General features: G+C 34.5%; 4 protein-coding genes across 4 annotated transcripts; 1 reads left to right on the top strand and 3 right to left on the bottom strand.

Moving 5' to 3' along the window:
- Nucleotides 1-452: 452 nt before the first annotated feature.
- LOC114748312 (FBD-associated F-box protein At2g26860-like) lies at nucleotides 453-2,593 on the top strand. Its single transcript, XM_028936684.1, has 4 exons — nucleotides 453-1,088; nucleotides 1,490-1,612; nucleotides 2,031-2,095; nucleotides 2,368-2,593. The coding sequence occupies exons 1-4, from the start codon at nucleotides 453-455 to the stop codon at nucleotides 2,591-2,593; spliced, it is 1,050 nt and encodes a 349-aa protein (XP_028792517.1).
- A 179-nt stretch (nucleotides 2,594-2,772) lies between these two features.
- LOC114748304 (F-box/FBD/LRR-repeat protein At4g26340-like) lies at nucleotides 2,773-4,203 on the bottom strand. The gene is made up of 3 exons (XM_028936673.1): nucleotides 3,703-4,203; nucleotides 3,128-3,274; nucleotides 2,773-3,030 (listed from the first exon to the last, which is right to left on the bottom strand). The coding sequence occupies exons 1-3, from the start codon at nucleotides 4,201-4,203 to the stop codon at nucleotides 2,773-2,775; spliced, it is 906 nt and encodes a 301-aa protein (XP_028792506.1).
- A 13,666-nt stretch (nucleotides 4,204-17,869) lies between these two features.
- LOC114748296 (protein FAR-RED IMPAIRED RESPONSE 1-like) lies at nucleotides 17,870-19,865 on the bottom strand. Its single transcript, XM_028936661.1, has 4 exons — nucleotides 18,420-19,865; nucleotides 18,219-18,329; nucleotides 18,064-18,127; nucleotides 17,870-17,901 (listed from the first exon to the last, which is right to left on the bottom strand). Exons 1-4 carry the CDS (start codon nucleotides 19,863-19,865, stop codon nucleotides 17,870-17,872), a joined length of 1,653 nt encoding a protein of 550 aa, XP_028792494.1.
- A 12-nt stretch (nucleotides 19,866-19,877) lies between these two features.
- On the bottom strand, nucleotides 19,878-20,525 carry LOC114748286 (protein FAR1-RELATED SEQUENCE 5-like). Its single transcript, XM_028936648.1, has one exon. The coding sequence runs from the start codon at nucleotides 20,523-20,525 to the stop codon at nucleotides 19,878-19,880; it is 648 nt and encodes a 215-aa protein (XP_028792481.1).
- Nucleotides 20,526-21,205: the final 680 nt, after the last annotated feature.

The raw sequence follows: 21,205 nt of genomic DNA, 5'->3' as shown, positions 1-21,205 counted from the left end.
CTTATAATAATGATAGTTCTAGCCAATACACTTAATTAGTAAGGATATTTTAGGAATGACAATACTTATTTGTTACAAATAACTAATTTAACTTACTTCCTTAATCTCCTTAAATAAGTCAACTGGGTCTTATAATTAGAAATAATATTTTTTTTACTGTTTACAGTATATCAGTAAAAAAGCCATATGAATCGTCACAGCAGATGATATAAAGAAAATTGTCTTCAACCCCATATTGTGTATATATCTGCAATATTGCCGCGTGAAGATAGCTCTGTGCAAGCATTTATTGACGCGATGATCAAGATCATCAATATCAATGGGCAAAGCCTATTGATCACTTCAAGCCGGAGGCGGATTGTAGAGTTGCTATTCTACAAAGTGACGCTACGCCTAAAACCTTCCACTTTTTCGACCCTTGGTTCCAAAATAAAAAAGGAGGCGAAGTAACGATGAGCGACCGGATCAGTAATCTACCGGACTCGTTGCTTCTGCATATTCTCGCTTCTAAATCTCTCCAAACCAAAGATGTTATTGCGACAATGCTCTTGTCGAAGATTTGGAAATCTCTTTGGCTCTCCATTCCAAAGCTTGAGTTCTACGAAAAAGGCTTTCGTAGTTACGAATCCTTCCTTCAATTTATAGATTCTACCCTCAACTTGGTTGATTCCAAATCTCTCAAAATGTTTTCTCTCAAGTGTGAGTATTTTGATATGCCCCATGATAAGGTTGACATTTGGGTTAACACAGTGCTCAAGAGCAAACTTGAGTATCTGAATCTGTGTTTTGCACCTTGTTTTGATATTATGGTTACGTATCCGCCGTTACCCTCTAGCACTTTCAACAGCAATACCATTAGGATCTTAAAGTTGGTTAGGGTGAAGGTGAGAAATCTTTCTACTGTCAATTTGCCATCCCTTAAGGCCTTGCATATGATGTACGTTGTGTTCTCGGATGCTGAAAGTTTAGGAATGCTTCTTTCTAAATGTGTTCGTCTTCAAGAATTGCTGCTACTGTATCTGGGGTTTCCTGATGATGAGAATATGAAGCTAGACATTGGAAGGCTTCATCACTTGGTTATTGCAAAGGTTTCTTCAGTAGATCTATTTAGAATGGAAGTTTTTTCTAACGTTACATTTCTGAGCTTAGAGGAGGTACCAATGACCTACCATGAGTAATTTTTTTTTAATTGTTTCTATATAATACCATATCCCCAAATTTATTTAATTTGGCCTAATCTTTGCTCGTGCAGCATGATTTTTTTCCCGGTGACTATGAATTTCCAACATTTTACAATTTGACCCAACTGGAAATTCATTACTTAACTCAGAAAGGGTGGAGTAGTCTGGTCTGCTGCCTTCGAAGTTTCCCCAAGCTTGAAACTCTTATAATTTACGAGGTTTGAAAATTAACTGAATAGAATCTGTTTTCGTCTTACTACCTAGTATTCTGAATTATTACAAAACACTTTCGTTGTGTACGTGGCCAGGGTTGTAAGGGATTGGATTGGTCGATGGAAGCAGGTCCTGATAATGTTCCTCCATGTGTGTCATCAAACCTGAAGGTGTTTGTGCTAGGTGGCTTTAACTACTTGCAAAGTGAGTTCGAAATTGTAAGTTTTATAATGAATCATGCAAAAGTTTTGAGCTCTGTCATCATTTGGACTCGTGATTATCCAAGGCAAGAGGCTAAGAGAATTGAATTGCTGGGAATGTTATCGTCATACCCCAAATGTTCCATGAATTGCAGGCTTTTTGTTGATGTCCCTGCCATAAATATATTTCAGAATGTGTATAGTAAATTAGGGTCAGATAAGGAATTCAGTTACTACTTCCATGATTAGGTGGTACCTTATTAGGTCTTGAATTTACTTATACGGGGAAAAAAAGGCTAATGAGAGTGCTTATTTTGGCCAACGGAAGCGTTTTGAACACTTTCGTTCGCTTCTGTATGTATGTAGACGTTTCCAGCAATATTTCATCTTCATAGTCATTAATATTTTTCTGTGCAAACGTTAATCTGCATCATAGCTGGATTCTTTGGTATTGACTTTAGGAGAGTCAATGTCGCCATTCTCTGTAGCAGGGCCACAAGGGTTGGAAGATGAATGATAAATAAACGATCTGAATTGTATTGTGCTATATGCTCATCATTTGACTGGTATAAATAATTGTTTTCTCGCCCATTTAATCTCATTTCTTTTGGTAACTCACTAAATGTGCTTGTATTTACGGTCAAACTTGCCATGAACCTTTTGTTTAATCGTCTGGGAAGGTTAATAGGGAGGGCAGAACTGGCCTAGATAAACAAAGCTTTGATAACAACACTACTGATAGCCTCAAATGAAAGTAGTATTATATGGTGTAGGTCAAAGCTTGGTAGGATTGAATTTGGCTGTTCTCCATTGGAACTGGAGAATATTTGCCCTGTATGGGGGAGCTTGAAGTTGGTGGAGGATTTTGTGATTCTTGGCAAAACTCTTGGTTCTGTAGGTACTTTGAGTGGATTCCAAGAAGGAGTAATCTCCATTCTCATTTGCTTAGGCAGCTCTTATGGGGAAGTGCTGGAAACTGCAATTTGCAACACAGGTTAACTTGGAATGTCTTTGTTGAATCTCACGACTTCGTTTGAAGGTAGTATAGACAATTGACTTGAAACGGATCAAATTCAAAAGGGAAAAGAAAATTAAACTCAAGCAGATATGCATCGGCAAAAAATAAAACAGATAACAATTAGTAATTTACATCCTTAAAATCTCCGCATGTCGGAAGCTCACTCGAACAAAAGCCTGCAATTCACGGAGCTTTTAGGACAAGAGGATAATCTTTGAAGCATTTCTTGTTTTGAATTTTCTGTTAATGTAACATGTCCACGAATTGAGATGATGTTCAAGAAGCTTGCATTCTTCATTATAAATCTTGCAAGTTCCAATTCATTGTAAAGGCCTCTGTAGTTTCCAAGATGGAATTCCTTCAAGTGCGATGAAACACATTCTGGAACGCTTTCTCCCAACCATTCTGTACCATTAAACTGAACCAAATAATGTAGTGTAAAAGTTAGGAGTTAAACCAACTAGCTAATCAAATGGCAGTCCACACACATGAGTTTGAAAATAACAAATTCAAACCTCAATAATTATAAGAGTTTCAAGCTTGGGGAAGTTTTGCAAGCATTCCAATATTGTTATATGCGAGAAATCTGGTGAATAATATCTTATTTCCATGTGGATTAAATTATAAAATGTGGCAGGATGAAGGCGACTTGAAAAACCAATCTGCAAGAGAGGGAGACAGCAACAAGATAAACAAATTGAAATATCAAATCTGAGGATGAAAAGCAACAAGATAAGCAAACTGAAATATCAAATCTAAGAATGAAAAGCAATAATGTACGTGAATTATTTACTTATCAACATTTAATCCTTAGTATAAGAGCTGGTTGTTGGAGGTTAAATTGATTCTAAAATAAGACATCAACTCAACTTTTTGTCTCTCAAATTTAAATTCATGCTCTAAAATATGCTTGTTAATAATATATATTAAGGAGTTTCCATCTAAAGGTAGTTATGATTAAAAATACATTTTAGGGAATTTAACTCATATTTGTTACAAATAACTAACTAAATCAACTTTTTTATCCTATCCAACTTAGTTAAAAGTAGCTTTTATACCAAAGATCAAAATTAAAGTGGCAACATCATACCGTATCAATCCGCAGTGCTCTTACGTTTGACAAAGTTTCCAAAGTAAATGGATAGTCATAAACATCAGCTGAAACCAAATTTTTAAGGCTCCCTTTATTTATTGGTACAACCGAATACCCATCAGTTGTGCCGCAGAATTTTAGTGCCAAGTCTTGAAGCAAAGGGCAGCCGTAAAGAAGATTGTAAATGAATTTGATATTTGGAAATATAACCTTGCTCAAGTGCAAGACTTCAAGTGAAGGCAAATGAATAAAAGAAGGAGTCGTCACTTTAACACCACTAAGCTTTAAAATGCTGATAGTATTGCAGTTGAAAATGGAAGAGGGTATTTCAATGTTGAACTTGCTAAGAGTTTTATCATAAATCTCAACGTGTTCAACTTTGGAATCTACTGCTGTGTTAATCCAAGTGTTAATCTTCATGCGTGGCACGTTTCCATTTGTAGATCTGAGAAAGAGATGAAACTTTCTTAGGGTTTCTGAATGATCTCTCATGCTCATGATTGTATCTACGTACTGAATAAAAGAGTGAAGGCTATGGAAATTGAAGTCGTCCAGGTCAAGAATGGGCAGTGACCACCGGAGATGGCTCCACCTCTTGGAGGAGAGGCATGTGGTGATGGCTTGTTTGGTTGGAAGAAAAGACAGAATATGTTCAAACAACGAGTCAGGTAACTCGCTAATCTGATCACTTGCCATTACTTCCAATCTGCTTTCATTACGTTTGGACATTGGTTTTGAAATAACCACCTTAGCTTGCTCTGAAGGAAAAGAGAATGAAAATATGAAGATTATTAGATTAGGGTTACGAGGTGCAGTAACAAATACACACACATAGAATTTCAAGTAATCACAATGATCTCCAAAAACGAAGAAAACCCAGATAAAGTCAAATGGTCACAGGAAATCCACATATCTTTGGTACATAATTGTCAAAAAGAAATCATGGTGGAAGCTTATTTTACGTTTGAGCTACATAGGATATGAATATGATGATAAAAACAAGGCTATAATTATTGTGCTCCAAATTATTAGAAATAATGCAAGTCTGAAAAATAGTAATGAATATCTGTGCGTGTAATTGGCAAAGAAATAGAAATTACTAAAGTGGCTGTTTGTAAATAAAGAGCGAGAGAAAGGATTTTACTGGCTAAGGAGTCGCTTAGAGACTTAAAAGGAACGAGAGATAATTGAAAAGGGAGCCCTTATGTTCCTAAAATATCGTCAAATATCCATCAATCATCAATCAATAAAACAATATATCGTGGATCATCCTTTTATTATCTCAGTCTATCAATGAGAAAATATATATTATATGGATTTAATCTCATTTAAATTTTTATCCTAATACCCATAGTGTCAAATAATTGGATTGCTAGAGAAAAGGATAACGATTGGATTAAATGCTAATTTAATATTAAAAATATGATTATAATTTAACAATATTAAATTATATATATTTTTTATATTTAATTCTTTTGGCCGACATATTTCATGTTTAAATTATTCGGATAATATAAATCGAATTTTTTTTCTTGTTATTTAATTAATATTATATTGAATCTGAGAAAATCTCTTCATACACGAAAAAAATTAAAAGTCACACCCCTTAAAAGGGGGAAGAAATTAAAAAGAGAGCGACGCAATTAATTGGATTCTGCAACTAAAGGAATATTTAGGAATATATAAAAATATTTTAAAAAAATCTAATAAAATTATACAAATGTCATTCACTTTTTTTTCCCCTAGCCGTTTTCGGTGACATGTCACCACTCACTAGAATTCCGATAATTACTTTTTTTTTATGTATTAATTATTCTTTTTAAGTTATTGATTATATTTGTTTTTAGAACTTTGATGACTATTTTTATTTAGTTACTAACTACTCTAGTATTACGATTGATTGCTTTTATTTTTAAAAATTTGGTGATTATTCTTATTTAGTTATTGATTATTCTATTTTTGTTATTAACTATTTTTATTTCAAATTTTCAAAAAATTTACCATGTGCTGTTAGAGATTTAGTAATCACTTTTTGTTTTGTTACTTGCAATTATTGTGTAATCAATAGTTATATAAAAATAATTACTAGAACTTCAAAAACAAAAATAGTCAACATTTAAATTAGAATAGTTAAAACTATATGAAAGTAGTCACAAGAAATAAGACTAATAATGCTATTTCATAATATTTTAAAATTCCAAAATCATATAGAGATTTAAGATTTTAAATTTTACCCACCTTAATATGTTTTTTTTTAATTTCAAAGTTATTTTAATATCTTTTTTTCTTGTATTTTTTTTATAGGGGTATTCAACTGTGTTCCGTCCCATCGTCCTGTTCTTGTCCCAGTCATTTTAGGACGGGACAATCCCGCCTGAAAGTTTTTGGAATAAGACGAAAGCGGGATGACACAAAATTATTTCGGGACAGGATAGGACGCAGGACAGGGGTGTCCTGTTCCAATATATTATCTTTATTTTTAGTTGTTATAAATTTATTTTATTTATCATAGTAATAGTATTTTGGTAATGATATTTATCAATTGTTATTTTTTATTTGTTTATAAGTTATTCTTGTGTGGGTTAAATGATATTTTTTGTAGTGAATATTTTAGGTTTGTTAATTTTTTGTCTCATGATTACAAAGAATATTTTTCTTTGTCATTGTTTCCTTATTTTATCTATTTTTCTCGTCATTGTTTTTATTATAAGTTTTTACATTTATTGTGTATAGTTAGTTTTCAAATTAAAAAAATAGATAGGACGTCGGATGGGACGGGACAAGAGACGGAAAAGCCGTCTCGTGACAGGGTCGTCTCTGTCCCGTCCCGTCCCGTCCCATGAACATCCCTATTTGTTTACACATTTAATTAAGAAGTTAACAATACAATGCTAATTGAGATTATTAGTAATTTTATTTTCATTAAAAAAAATAAAATTTAAATCCTAAAAAATACATTTACCGACAGGATTTACTTTAACATTTCTAATCTTACAAAGATAAGTGTTCAAGCCACAATGATTTTTGTCCTTTCAGTTGGAGATGAATAATCATCAGGAATCAGTTTCAGTGCTCATTATTTTAACAAGCATCCTAAACTCATTAAATCTGAATCGTTTATATCTTATTTGGATGGTCTAGATTTGATTGTTTATTTTTATTTATTTAAGATAATTATTTTAATATGTATAAAATCTAAAATAAAGATAATCTCTTAACTATCATTCTTTTAAAAAAATAATTTTTTTATTTAAAAATAATTAATTAAAAATTTTGAATCTAAATTATTTAAATCTAATATAGACAATTCAGATCTAATAAGTTTAAAAAGTTTAAAGTGCTTGATAAGTACTGAAACTGATCCATAAACGTCAAGATGTCAAATAAAGTGGCAGGAGCCACTTGGTAGGAAGTAGGTCGGCCATTTGACCAAGGCAGTCATAGGGATCTCACCTCACACGAAGCCCCATACAAGCTATAGCTATACTTAGGGGGGTGTTTGAATATCCCAAGAATCACTTTTCAGAAGTATTTTTCTGCAAATCGAGGCAAACTCCTTCACATATTTACTTCGTATACCGTAAAAGCACCTCTGAAATTATGATTTTGATCTTACCCAAACACCTCCTTAATTTCTGTGACCATTCGGATCAGGCCAAACCTATATATTTTCATTTTGCGAGAGTCCTTGAAATAGCTTTTCAGAGATAATTTTAAAATATTTAAAATAAACATGTAAATCACCCAATACAAATTTCTTATAGGGCCTATTTGGGAGGGCTTAAAAAATTTTCTATAAGCATATTTCATGTAAATCAAGGCCTATTTGGGAGGGCTTATATACTTACTTTATATTCCGTAAATTACTATTAAAAAGTTATTTATAAACTACTTATAAGCTGTTCCAAACGGGCCCATAATCAGTTAAAATAAGTTAAGTGCTCGTTACAGAAGTACTTTGATGTTTACTTTGATGTACTTCAGGTGCAGTCATTTGAATATATGTAATTATCTACTGTTATATAGCAGCTGATTTTTGGCAAATATTGTTTCATAAATGGTGTATTCCATTACACAAAGTAGTAATGAAAGTTGTAAATACCACTATGTGTTTTGTAAAATTCAACGTGAAATTATATTGTTTTTGATAGAAAAGTTATCCAGCTACTCACGAAAGGTTGCAAAACCCATTAAAGAAGTATTAAATCTTACTGTGAAAGTTGTTATTCCTAATATGTGTTTTTGTAAAACTTAGTGTGGAATTATTTTGTTTTTGACAGAAACGTTGCCCAGCCCCTCACAAAAGGTTGCAAAACCCATTGAAAAAGTAGTAAATCTCACTGTGAAAGTTGTTATTTCTACTATATGTTTTGAAAAATTTAGCGTGGAATTGTTTTGTTTTTGATAGAAAAGTTGCCTACCCCCTCTCAAAAGGTTGCAAAACCTATTAAAGAAGTAGTAAATCTCACTGTGAAAGTTGTTATTCCTACTATGCGTTTTGTAAAATTCAGTGTGGAGTTATTTTGTTTTTGATAGAAACGTTGGCCAGCCCCTCACAAAAGGTTACAAACCCCATTGAAAATGTAGTAACACTCACTGTGAAAGTTGAAAATCCTACTATGTGTTTTGTCAAATTTAGCGTGGAATTATATTTTTGTAGAGAAAAGTTGCCCTGCCCCTCAAAACAGGTTGTCAAACCCCTTGAAGAAGTGGTCAAATTCACTTCACGGGTTATAAATCTCGTTATACGTGTAGTAACATTCTGGGCAAATGATTTAACAATACTTGAAAATTAGGCAGCTTTATATTTTCTGAAAACAGTTTGCAAATCCCTTTACATACAAATCCCCTTGCAAATCGGAGAACCTTTTTCGGTGACTAGAGGAGTTTGGATTTAGTTTCACTGAGTGGGGGGATTTGGTTTCGTTGAGTGGAGGGATTGGATTCGCTGAGTAGGGGGATTTGATTTCACTGAGTGGTGGGATTAGTTTCGCCGAGTGGGTGGATTGGTTTCGCAGAGTGGGGGCAGTTTCTCTTTCTTTGAGTGGGGGGATTGCTTTCGTTGGGAGGAGGCGTTTTCTACCTTTCTCCATCTCCTCAATTTTCAAACATAATAAGGGCAATTCGGTATTTAGGCCAAACATCAAAATTTCAGATTGGTACCTGATGCCTTCTTTGTCATTTTGCTTATTTGAATGCCTTCTTTGTCTTTTTGAAACTCATATATGGTATTTTGTAGTCATTTTTCCAAAATTATAATAAGGTTCCAAGAGAATTAAATATAAAAAGGTTCTTTAAAATTATCAAATTATTATGAAGTTTGAAGGATCTCATTACAAAAGATTTTATTTATTTAATTACCAAATTATCTTTTTTTAAGCATGCTTGGCAATTGAAAAAGAAGTCGTTAACAACTAAAGAAATAACGATTAACAACTATCATAGCAAATATTAATAACATATTTTGTTAACATATTATGAAAATATAATGTATGAGTTATCAACATCTGCTATGATAGTTATTAATCATTACACTTTAAATTATTAGTGACTGCATTTTTAATTGTTAGTGCATACTTTTAAAAAAAGGTAAAAACAATTTGATAATTAAACAAATAGAATTTGTTGCAATTACTTTATGTAGAACTTTAGATTAACTTAATTATTTTAATAATTTTTTTGTATTTGATTCTTCTTAATAAGATCTTATTATAATTTTTTTTATAAATTGCATGTGAGGAGTAGGATGAGGGTGCTCTATCTTATAGCCACAAATTCAATTAGGCAGGAAAAAGGTCAAAAAAGGAGTTTTCATCGTTGCTACTATTGCCACAACTCAAATCTTCGATAGTTTTCCTCTTCTAAGGCCCTGTTTGGGTGACACCCCAAACCATGGTTTGGGTGATAAGTCACCCAAACACCCACTGGTTTTGGACAAACCGTGGTTTTGGAAAAAGCAGAAATTTTTTGTTTTTGGAGAAAAAAGGGAGAGTGTGAGAGTTTATAGGATATGAATCTTGTTATTTTTTTTATAAACATATTTTTTTATAAACATATTTAATCTTATATTTTAAAAATATATATACATATTAATTATTTATTAATTATATTATCTTATGTATTATTAATTATGTTAATAAAAAATATATTATTAACAATTTTATTTCTTCAAATTAAAATATATCATAAAATCTATTTTTTTTTGTAATTATCATATTAACTTATGTCTTTTTTTTAGTAATTTGTATATATAAAAAGTGCTTCTGATAACAACTATCCAAACACTCTCACTTCTCAAAATCACTTTTTCATAACATTTAGGGTGTATTTGGATGAAACCAAACCGTGGTTTGGAAAAGTGATTCTGGAGAATAGATTCTGTGGAGAACAGATTCTGTGGAGAATAGATTCTGAGAAAAAGTGATTCTGAGAAGTGAGAGTGTTTGAATAGTTATTACCAGAAGTGCTTTTTACATGTGGAAATTACCAAAAAGGGTATAAGTTAATATGATAATTATATAAGGGATAGATTTTATGATTTATTTTGATTTGAAGAAATAAAATTGTTAATGAAATAATTTTTACTAACATAATTAATAATATATAAGATAATATAATTAATACATAATTAATATGTGTACATATATTTATAAAACATAATATTAAATATGTTTATAGAAAAATGATTTTTTTATAACAGAAAAATATTAATTTTGTTTAAAGATTGTAAACGTGAAATCTCATAACATTTTTTCACAACTACTTTTTGTAATAACATACTACATGTATAATAACCTCTGATGTTTAATACAATTAATTAATTAATTGTCACCACACATATATATTCATAAAATATAAGAGTGAAAAATATTTTTAGAGAAGATGAATTATTTTGTTGCAAACAGAAAGTCATGTATTTTTCATGAAGATTATAAACATAAAATGGGATGATATTGTTTGATAAAATAGAATAAACACGTCTTAAAATAATTTATTAATTATTCAAGTAAGTAATAATTAGCTTGAGAATATAAGGTATAATATTAATAAGAGAAATATAAATAAAGAAGTGTCATAATCATTAAGATGATGCATCGATACAAAGCATTTGTAATAGGTTTTGTTTTTAACTACATATTACAATCTATGATAAAAGGAAGTAAATAAGACATGACTACTATCCTCATATTGAATTAACAAGTTCGTCTCTTATGCTGTCACGAACCTGAGCCATGTAAGATGAAGATTGAATTGATGAATGTATACGTGAAAATCTAACCCCATCATCATCATCTTCTGCATAAGTACCTTCTTCTTCCAACTGAACGAATCCAGGATCAGTAATAGATGTCGTTCTAATAAAATTATGTATAGCCATCATTGCACAAACGATTTTAACTTGTGTTTCAAAATCATAGGATGGCATGTTTTGTAAGATTGCGAACTTTTTTTTCCAAACTCCGAAAGTTCTTTCAATTGTACTCCTTAAACTTGAATGGAAATAATTAAAGATCTCATTGTCATTTCCAAACCCAGATGTCCTTCGAAAATCAGGCAAATGGTAACGCTCTCGTCTGTATGGGCCAAGATATCCATTTGGTGTTGGGTATCCAGCATCCACCAAATAATATTTTCCTATATAAAAAATGAAATTATTGTAAATTATGTTTCTATTGTTTAGCTAAATATAAAAAAAATATAGGAAATAAAAAAAATACCTTCAGGTGGATGGGGAAAGTTCATTGAAGGAGTTGTGAGGGCATGATCAAATATCCGAGCATCATGTGCGCTACCTTCCCATCCGGCCAAGACAAAAGCAAAACACATGTCCCAATCACAAACCGCCATGACATTTTGTGACACTGTTCCTTTCCTAGAGATAAATTTAGTTTGATCTGTTGCAGTAACAACGCAGGAAACATGTGTGCTAGCAATTGCTCCAATAGCATGTTTAAAAAAAGGCCAGTATTTACCAAACCGAATTTTTGTATGAACATGCCGGAATGTTGGATCTTTTGGTTTGATATTAGACATGGCAAGTTACAGCATGCCATTAGGACATTATGAAAATGTCTGCTAATTGTCTCCCCTGAATGTTGAAATCTTTCTTGCTGCATTCTGCTACTAAGTGCATGCCCAACGGTATGTAAAAACATTGCAACTGATTCATGTATCCCTATATTTTTAGTTTCTTTTAGACCATGTTGTTGCAATTGTTCCACCAGACTTAAGAACACATCCCGTTCCATCCTAAACATGTTATAACAACGACTGGAGTTGCCATCTAAAACATCCCTTACCCATATGCAGCCTGTATAAGCACTTGTATGCCGAGGCTCCTTACACAAGTTCAAAGTAGCATATGCACCAACCAATGCTGCAACTTTGTTAACCCTTTTTTTCCGTCCCTTAGTATGCTCTTCCACATGTTTAATTTCGTCATCCATATTCGTTTTATCCTGTGCACATACACATAAAGTTTAGAATTCCTATGTAGAAATTACAAAACATTTATAAAAGTTACAGAGTTGTTTGATTCATATAACAATTCACTGGTCACATAAAACATACACATATGGAACTGTCTAATATAATAAGCAAGTCATACATCCCTAGTGTAAAACTCCAAAATAGGTAGAAGTTGTTCCTTCTGATCCTTCAGAGCTGCATGCATTTCCCGTGTCTCCGGCCGTTCCATAAGGAGTTGTGTGCATTGTCTAAAGAAATCAGGATCACTGACAACTTCAGGAATTGTTTTCAGGTGAGACAGGACTCCCCTAATTGAAATTTCATAAGCACGCACTTCTTCTTCCAACCTTCTAGCTTCTTCTCGTGAAATGACCTCATTTCCACGCTCGGCCTCAGAAATATTTGTTTCAGCAATCTTGCTAATTGCATCCGCTATTTTCATAGAGGGAGATGTGCGTTTCTTCTTGACTTCACTCTTCCTTCTGACCCCCAGTGAGCTACTAGGTCGACTCCTACCTCTGCTTGTACCCCCACCACTGGTATCCTGCCTCAATTCAGTGTTGCCTCGACTACCTCCACTATTATCATTGAAGTTCACTGTGTTAAATTCCCCACTTATACCAGTTGGTGCGCCTAAAATTTCATCACTATCTCCGAACCCTTCTTCCAAATCTTCATTCGGTGTTCCTTCACTTGGAAGTGTCATGGAAGAAAGTGCCCATGCTTGTGGTCCAGTTGCAGCTACACTCCCAAATAGTTGAGTCAATTGATCCCTAAATTGAAGTCCTCTTTCTCTGAATTTTTCGTAGTTTGGAACTTCCTGCACATTAGACACCAATAATATTATAAAATATTCCAAAAACAGTAAATATACACAAAACATTAACAAGTAGAGAAAAATGTAAGATCAAAAGGTTCAATAATTACCCTTATTTTTCTCTCCCACCAATCATCAGTTGCACTGACAGTATTCCTTTCTGTATCCCATCCCAATCCCGTCTCACGAAGCAGCCTATCCCATGTCTGCCACTCCTTTCGTAGGGAATCATATTTATTCTTAAATTGAGCTTTTTCATACACTCTTCCAGTTTTGGCAGTAAATTTATCAGCAAGAATATCCCAAGCTTTCTTTGTTAAGCTAGTACCTTTTCTTTCCCCTTGTTGCACAAGTTCAATGCATAGGTTAATAAACACTTTCGTGGTTCGTAGGTCCCAGGAAGCTTTCACCGTATTCTTACCCATAATGCTATAGCACAATTACAGCTCTTCAGTCATCACAGGTTAATCAACTCAAAATCAATTGAAATAACAAGTGTCATTGTTACCCAAATCAACTATGAATACCATATTAACATTTTTCTTTCCTTCATTTTTATTTCAAACAAAAAGAAATTCATTCTATGTTTTTATAACATGTAATTAATTTTTTTAATCCAACATAAAATGAAACTATGTTCCCATTCCTTTAATGACAAGAAAAAAAATTAAATAAATTAAATTTGATTACCACAAATACAACATCCTATAATTTTGTTTAAAACAGAATTACAAAAAATAAAACATAAGGATTACAAATATATCTCTAAAAAAACTAGTCAAACTATATGAACCGAAAACTGATCCTCTGGCCTCGAAAGCAAAGACCATCCTTGAGAGTAGCACGATGTTTCGGTTTCAACAAAGGAAGCAAACCGAAATCAGATAAACCAAGCTACACAAATGAATCTATGAATGAAAATTAACCCACCACTGAAAGCAAAACGTCAGCCACAACTATCAATGAAGAAAAATCAGCACCAACCAAACACCTCAAGCCAGCACTGAAAAAAAAAATTCACTACAGTCAGGCGACAAACCGTGATGCGACAAAAATTATAAATGTTGAACATTTTTGTTACCATGATTCAAACATTTAACACAAAGATTTGCATTTGGTATATTTGTGCATAAGATAAACATATCTCATAACCAAAAAAAAATCAGACATTATAAACCAACCGAAAATACCATATATCAGGCTCAAACCAACTGAATAATTTCTGTCCTATGCCACGCATAAACCAACCTAATATTAATAAGCAAGATTACTAAACAACATATTCAGATCAGAATTTTTCCGAACGGATATTCAACGGGTCAAACTCTCATGGCAAGTTTCCAGCAAGCATCAACGACAAACGACCGATTAAACAGCATCAATGTTCAAATCAGAATTTTTCCAGTAAGCATCAACGACAAACGGCCGATTAAACAACATCAACGTTCAAATCAGAATTTTTCCAGCAAGCATCAACGACAAACGGCCGATTAAACAACATCAATGTTCAAATCAGAATTTTTCCAGCAAGCATCAACGACAAACGGCTATATCATTTCACGATTCCTTACCCAAAAAACAATCCAACACATCAATTATCTGAAAATATAATAAACCATCCAACATCAATTATCTGAAAATTTAATCGGAAGGTATAAAACAATCCAATCAATCGAATCGGACGAAGCTGAGCGAAAGGGACTATCGAAAGGCAGAGCTGGAGCATGAGAGAAAGAGCTAACAGAGATTGATGGAGTTTGTGGGTGAGGTGCCGAACAGGTGAGGGACAAAGGGAACTAGAAGACCCTGTTATGTTTCGGTTTCATTGAAGGCAGAAGAAGACCCACAACCAGAACAAGGTCCAGCTCGCAACACGCCGAATATTACAGAGGAAGAAACAGAGGCTATGGAGAAGAAGAAAACGCCGGATCTGAGCCACCTTACCTGAGCGACGGATCTGAGCCAGGGAAGACCGACCACAGCCAAATACTTCACACCGAACCTAAGCGCCAGAAATAGCTGCAATCTTCTTCAACCATGGAGCTGCGATTTCTCTCACCGGCGGCGACTTCTTCAAACCGTGGCTAGACGGCGACTTCTTCACCGGCGGCGACTTGTTCTGTGAAGGAGGAGAGGAAGACCGTGGAGTCGACTGGTGTTCTGTGAAGGATGGTGTTGGGTGCGGGGACCGACGGGAGAAGGCGTGAACCAGAGGAGAGGAATTATTGAACACATTCAGAGCAATAATTGGAGCCTTTTTTGGTCATTTGTGGAGGGGCCCACCGTTCCTTTCAGCAAATGGATCCGAAAAGCAAATCAGATATGCTGCTACCCAAACCATGGTTTCACCGGTTGAAACCATGGTTTTACCAAAACCTTGGTTTGTTTAAATTGCATGACCGTTTGGATGGCATTTTGGCCAAACCTTGGTTTGGGCTTCCAAACCAAGGTTTGCAATGCAATCCAAACGGTCCCTTATTCTTTCCAGAATCTATTCTTCCCAAAATCTATTCTCCAGAATCACTTTTCCAAACCACGGTTTGGTTTCATCCAAACACACCCTTAAACTAAAGCACCGTTTGGATGCACTTGCAAACCATGGTTTGGAAACCCAAACCATGGTTTGCACAAAATGTTATCCAAACACCCCCTAAAAACTGGGATCAGTTTCTCTCCACTTCCTTCCCGTTCACTTCCAGTTCACTACCTTCCACGACGTCGTTTTACACTAAAAATCCTAACCGTCCATTTCCTCACTCCATCTCAGTCGTTCAGTGCATTCATCAGCTTCCGTTTCTCTTCCCTGACTACGGTTTACTCAGCTCTTCTTGCCTTCAGACGCAAACACAGCGAAAGCGAGAGAGGAGAGAGGGATAACATGACAATGGCCACCGGAGCTGCCAGCACCGTCGCCAGAGATCGCACTCCGGAGCTCATTGGTCTAGTTCATGACATTGTTGGAATTTGCGGTGGAGTTGGGGGATCCTCTTCTGCTACTACCTCTGAAGCCGATGCTATGTTCAAGAAGGACTACACCGATCTGGTTCGTCGGATCTCTTTACTTAGGTATTTGTTTGAGGAGATTAGGGACTCAAAGAAGGCTGCCATTGATTCCGGAAACTCGGATGCTTCTACTTCATCCACTGGCTCTGCATCTTCCTGGTCCTCTGATCTGGTGGTCGCTCTCCACTCAGCTAAGTTCCTTATTTTAGTTGCGAGATTTTCCGTTCTAATTCATCTTCTGTCAGTTGTTCGATCTACCTTAATTTTCCCAATTTACTCTGTTTTTAATAATATTCCACCAGAGCTGAATTTGTGTGGGTGTATATTCAGAGAAACGCATGTATGTGTGGGTGTATATTTAAGAGAAACGCATGTATGTGTGGGTGTATATTTCAGAGAAACGCATGTATGTGTGGGTGTATATTTCAGAGAAAATCAGAAACCGCCTTACAATTTGCAGGACATGAAAGTTTTCTTTCCTATATGTACTTATACGGTTGGAAAGCAATGTGTTTATTGACTGGGGAATAAGAACAATCAAGACTCCGTAAGAATGAGGCTTTTCCCTTTTCTGAATATGGACAAAACTGACTGGACCATGCAACCAATGAGACTTACATTTAGAGTGTGTTAGAGGGGTTATGCACGCTGAATTATTTCATTTTCTTACTAGACAAAGATTGGGGACTAGTATTGTGGCAGATACTGTTATTAATTGACAGTTTTTAACTCACCACGGAATGCCCACTATTTGATGAAGACAATTGCAATACAAAGCTAAAATTGATTAGAGAATATTAGCTTTTCAGTGTTCAAACCATGAGCCCTCTTTTCTGTTTTAAACGACCAAATCAGGCTCATGTCTATCAACAAGTAAAGGAATTGGATTCAGGTCTACAATGAAAAAAATTATAGAGAATCACGCTTCTTCAAGCTTGTTATAAATAGGGTCTACCCTGAAAACTATCCTGAGTTATATGTTTGGTAGATTTTGGAAGCCATGTTGTTCACAATGCTTTTAAATCATTTGGTGCAGGATGAAATCTCAAGCCCAATTAGTGCTCCAATTTTCGAGCTTTATGACCCTGAATTGTTCCTGGAGACCCTGCAGAATTCTGAGGTTACCTCCAGCTCAAACTGTTGCTATGAAGAGAACCCCTCCTATGCCCCAAATATATCTCCAGCTTTAGATGTAGACAATAAGCTGATGAACTCTAATAGCAAGGCTGTCATGATGGCTTGGGAGAAGCCATTGATGGAGGCTCATGCTAAAGCTATTTGTTCAGGAGGTGGTCACATATCAAATATTGGATTTGGAATGGGTCTTGTGGATACAACCATTCAACAATATGCACCTGCGACACACACCAATTTTTATTTGCAATATCATGTCTTAGCAGCATACTTGCACAATTTTAGTTGATGAAATTGTCTTTGTGTTTGATGCTTATAGATCAGTATAACTAATGTTTTGTGAGGACTGTTATTTCTGAACATCATAATCAGTCATCAATCTTGCTATTCAAATGCTATACTTCTCAGTAGTTTAAAATGCTATGAGAAATATTGTTACATACCAAGTAACATCTATGATTGTTTCATGACAGATTACACAAATGATGAGCAATCTTCATCACAAAATAAAGCCTACTCAAATTACATGAGTTAAGAAGACATGAAAATGCTGGAAGAACGAGCTTGCTTGAACAAAAAAGAGGGCAGCCCGGAAATATGAAAGGAGGAGCTTTCTTGACCCAAAAAGAGAGTAGCCCAGAAATATAAAAGGATAAGCTTGCTTGACCAAAAAAGAGAGCAGCCCATAAGAAGCTAGATGCTGTATAAATGAGCTAGACAAAAAGAGCTGAAATGGAGACTTCATGCAGGAGGATCTAAGTCAATCATTGAACCTGTATTTGTAACATAGTCAAAATTTGTATTGTTAATCAATATGTAGCAAGAGGCTTCAAATTGTCAATTATCTTGAGATGAGACAATGCTGTGTAAAAAATTCAAATTTCAATAAAAGTGACTAATTTTTCCCTTCAATTATCATTATTCTTTATGGTTACCATCATTATATGTTTGGCTAAAATCCAATGCTTCAAAGGAAGTCATGTCGCAGTCAAGTGATGCCTACAGTCAAGAAATAAGAAGAATGTCTCAATTAACATGTCTTAGATAAAGAAACTAGTTTGATTATGTTGTCCAACATTATATGACATACCGTCAACAAATCTGTGAAAGTCATTTGACTTGGCTGAGAGTTATCCAACATCATATGATCATGTTGTACTTGAGTTGATGAGCTAGATTTTTGAAGTTGACTATCTTGTCCCTAAAACATATTCAAAAAGAAACAATAAACATATAAGAAGCCTCTATATGAAATTAAATCGATCAAGAATTAAATTGACCATAAATATACCTGCGAAGTTTTCACTAAATGCGAAGCTTGAAGAGGTTTCTTAGAGGTTCTTCGTTTCTTTGGACGAGTTTCAACACAGCTCTTTATCCGTTTACTTGTCTTTTTACCGTATCTCTTTTTAAACCCAACAACTTTTCTACAATCATTATCACCATCATGATTCTCCACATGATCCTTGCTACTATTGTTGCCATCTGAAAGATATTTTATATGCAGCTCAGTTACTTTCTTACTAAGTTCCAACACAGCTTCATGGACAAGAGAGAATGCCTCTGGACTTTCTGACGCATCACTTGCTAACTTAACAAGCAAGGGGCATAATTGTCTATATCGATTTGATCTTTGCATTTTAGGATCAACTTCAATCTGATTTCCCTTAATATCATACACTGCACCACATCGTGGTTCTCTTGTCCACCTCTTTATAATATATTTTTGAGGGAGTAATTTGACATCACGTTCATTCAATACCCTCAATGCGTGACAACATAATATGCCCACTCTTTCAAACTTTTTGCAACTACAGCTGATCGTCTCTGTTGAAGGATCAAATGTTAAATTAAACTCCCTCTTCTTATCATACATGGTGATAACATAATCAAACACGATGACACTGTCTTCCTCATCTTCATTTTTCTTTCTTTCTTTTCTCTCTTTTATACATGTGGCTTCACGTTGATCATATTGGTGCTGGAACAAGTCAAAAATAGGTCGAGTATAGACATCAGAAAGTTGATGAAGCATGCATGAACTCTGCAATATCAATCTTGGCACCTTGTCACGTGCCTCAAAATCACTTTTCAATTCATTGTAGCGTTTCTCCTCTAAAACTTGTTCAAATTGATGCAAGAATCGATTGATATCCAATAGAACATTGGTACATTTTTTAACAGATGCATTGACACTTTCACTAATTTGTGTGCTTCTCATACCAAGTGTCTTTATGTTCTTCATATAACATGCTGCCCATTTCTCTTTTATCTGGTACATAGACATCAACCATGAGTTTTCTGTCATACTTTCTTTTGATAATAATATTTGCCAAGCTTCTTCAAATTCTATTTCATCCCAACAATGATACATGCACTTGTTGAAATCACTAACCATTGAATTTGGAAGATGCTTCATTGCATTTCTTGAAATATGCCACGTGCACAAAGCATGCTTTACATCTGGCATCACTTCTTGTAATGCTCGTGCCATGGCAGCATCTTGGTCAGTGAAAACTGTTAAAGGCTTTAAATTCTTATGTGCACATAGAAAAGTCTCAAAGAGCCATTTAAATGTCTCGATGGTCTCATCATATAACAATGCCACTCCAAAAATCACCCCTGCTTTGTAATGGTTAAAGCCAGAGAAAATTGCAAGAGGTCTGTGATTACTATTCGTGCAATAAGTTGTATCAAGTGAAATTACTTCTCCAAAGCAAGCATAGTCAATCAACATGCGTGCATCGGCCTAAAACACATTTGTGACTCGCTCCTCTGAGTCCATTTGGTAAGCATGGAAAAAGGATGGATTTTCTGCCAATTGTTGCTCAAAATAACGAAATATACATCCAGCATCACCATATTTCATAGCTCGTTGCCTTCTTGAGTTAAGATAATGTTTAACATCATCTCTTGTATATCCCAAATTATCTCGACCTCCTGCATACTGGCTTTGTAAATTGAATGCCGATTTTTGATTAATCCCAGCTTTTTCAGCAGTTTCGAATTCATGTTGTTGAGCCGGTGTTATCCCTCGATGTGATGCAAATAGATGAACAGCTTCGGGGGGCTGAAAAGGATGATTATGATCTAGAACAACTTCAATAATTTTGTATTTTCCATCTACCAGCTTAACTTTCATTCTAGCTTCGCATCCTGTTCTTGTCTCATCTCTGGGCTTCCTAGTTCGCACATCTCGTTTATCTGGTTTTCTGACCCCTTCTTTATTACAAACATATAGATAAGAAGAATATATTGACTTATCATTTTTAGTTTTGTTAAACTTCTGCTTTCGAACACCAAAGCCAGTTCTTCTCCCATATGCTTTCCAAAATTCCCATGATTCTTTTATATCATCAAATTCAAGATTAAGTCTAGGAATCAAATTTGTAGTCATGGTATAAGGTTCCTGCAAAATTGCAACGTATATACCCAGTATAAATTGATTTGTAAAATAATTGGCTATTTACCACACTTCTATTGTCAAAATTTAATAATACATGAGGTGGTCAGAAATGATTTTTTCCTTAAGTATTATCTAAACTTTATTTCACTTCCATCTACAAAATTATTTTATTTATTACATTTTAATAACAAATGAATTTTCCTGCAAATAGCTAGAATAAAATAAACAACATGTTTATACATTTGCAAGGAGTGAATGAAATCCCTGTTGAAATAAACAATATGCGTGAATATATAAAGACCACATACACATGCTGCCTCATGATCCATAGAACATTGGTGCGTGAATATATACATGCTGCCTCACAAAAACATAAATGAAATCAGAAATAATTTATTAATAGACATAATGTAAATTGGTTCATTTTCCCACCAGTATGCTCTGCTCCTTTCATGATCCATGGCGTCAGATGCAAGGTAATGGAGCTCAAGAAAGAGTTGCAGAAACTGAAATCAACTGTTGGTATTTTGTAAAAATTGTTTACTCACCAATTTTTAATATTCATCATCCATTCCTTGCCAGAACTCTGCGCCGAAACCTTTCCCCCCAATAGCTTCGACTTTCCCGCGCTACTCATGGAAGAGAAACGGAAGCTGGTGATATTAAACATT

The sequence above is a fragment of the Neltuma alba genome, unplaced genomic scaffold (genome assembly GCF_004799145.2).
Source record: "Neltuma alba isolate B1F8T4 unplaced genomic scaffold, ASM479914v2 tig00000917_pilon, whole genome shotgun sequence".
Classification (NCBI taxonomy): domain Eukaryota; kingdom Viridiplantae; phylum Streptophyta; class Magnoliopsida; order Fabales; family Fabaceae; genus Neltuma; species Neltuma alba.
This window is presented reverse-complemented; position numbering and strand designations above follow the sequence as displayed.

Coding starts and splice junctions, on each gene's coding strand:
- LOC114748296 (XM_028936661.1), bottom strand. CDS start 19,865: ATGTTGATTGACTATGCTTGCTTTGGAGAAGTAATTTCACTTGATACA. Junction 18,128..18,218: donor CTTTCACAGATTTGTTGACG/GTATGTCATATA, acceptor TCTTGACTGTAG/GCATCACTTGACTGCGACAT. Junction 17,902..18,063: donor TAGCCAAACATATAATGATG/GTAACCATAAAG, acceptor TTACAAATACAG/GTTCAATGATTGACTTAGAT.
- LOC114748312 (XM_028936684.1), top strand. CDS start 453: ATGAGCGACCGGATCAGTAATCTACCGGACTCGTTGCTTCTGCATATT. Junction 1,089..1,489: donor ATCACTTGGTTATTGCAAAG/GTTTCTTCAGTA, acceptor GTACGTGGCCAG/GGTTGTAAGGGATTGGATTG. Junction 2,096..2,367: donor TCTGTAGCAGGGCCACAAGG/GTTGGAAGATGA, acceptor TATATGGTGTAG/GTCAAAGCTTGGTAGGATTG.
- LOC114748286 (XM_028936648.1), bottom strand. CDS start 20,525: ATGACTACAAATTTGATTCCTAGACTTAATCTTGAATTTGATGATATA.
- LOC114748304 (XM_028936673.1), bottom strand. CDS start 4,203: ATGAGCATGAGAGATCATTCAGAAACCCTAAGAAAGTTTCATCTCTTT. Junction 3,275..3,702: donor GAGCACTGCGGATTGATACG/GTATGATGTTGC, acceptor CCTCTCTTGCAG/ATTGGTTTTTCAAGTCGCCT. Junction 3,031..3,127: donor AAACTCTTATAATTATTGAG/GTTTGAATTTGT, acceptor TATTTGGTTCAG/TTTAATGGTACAGAATGGTT.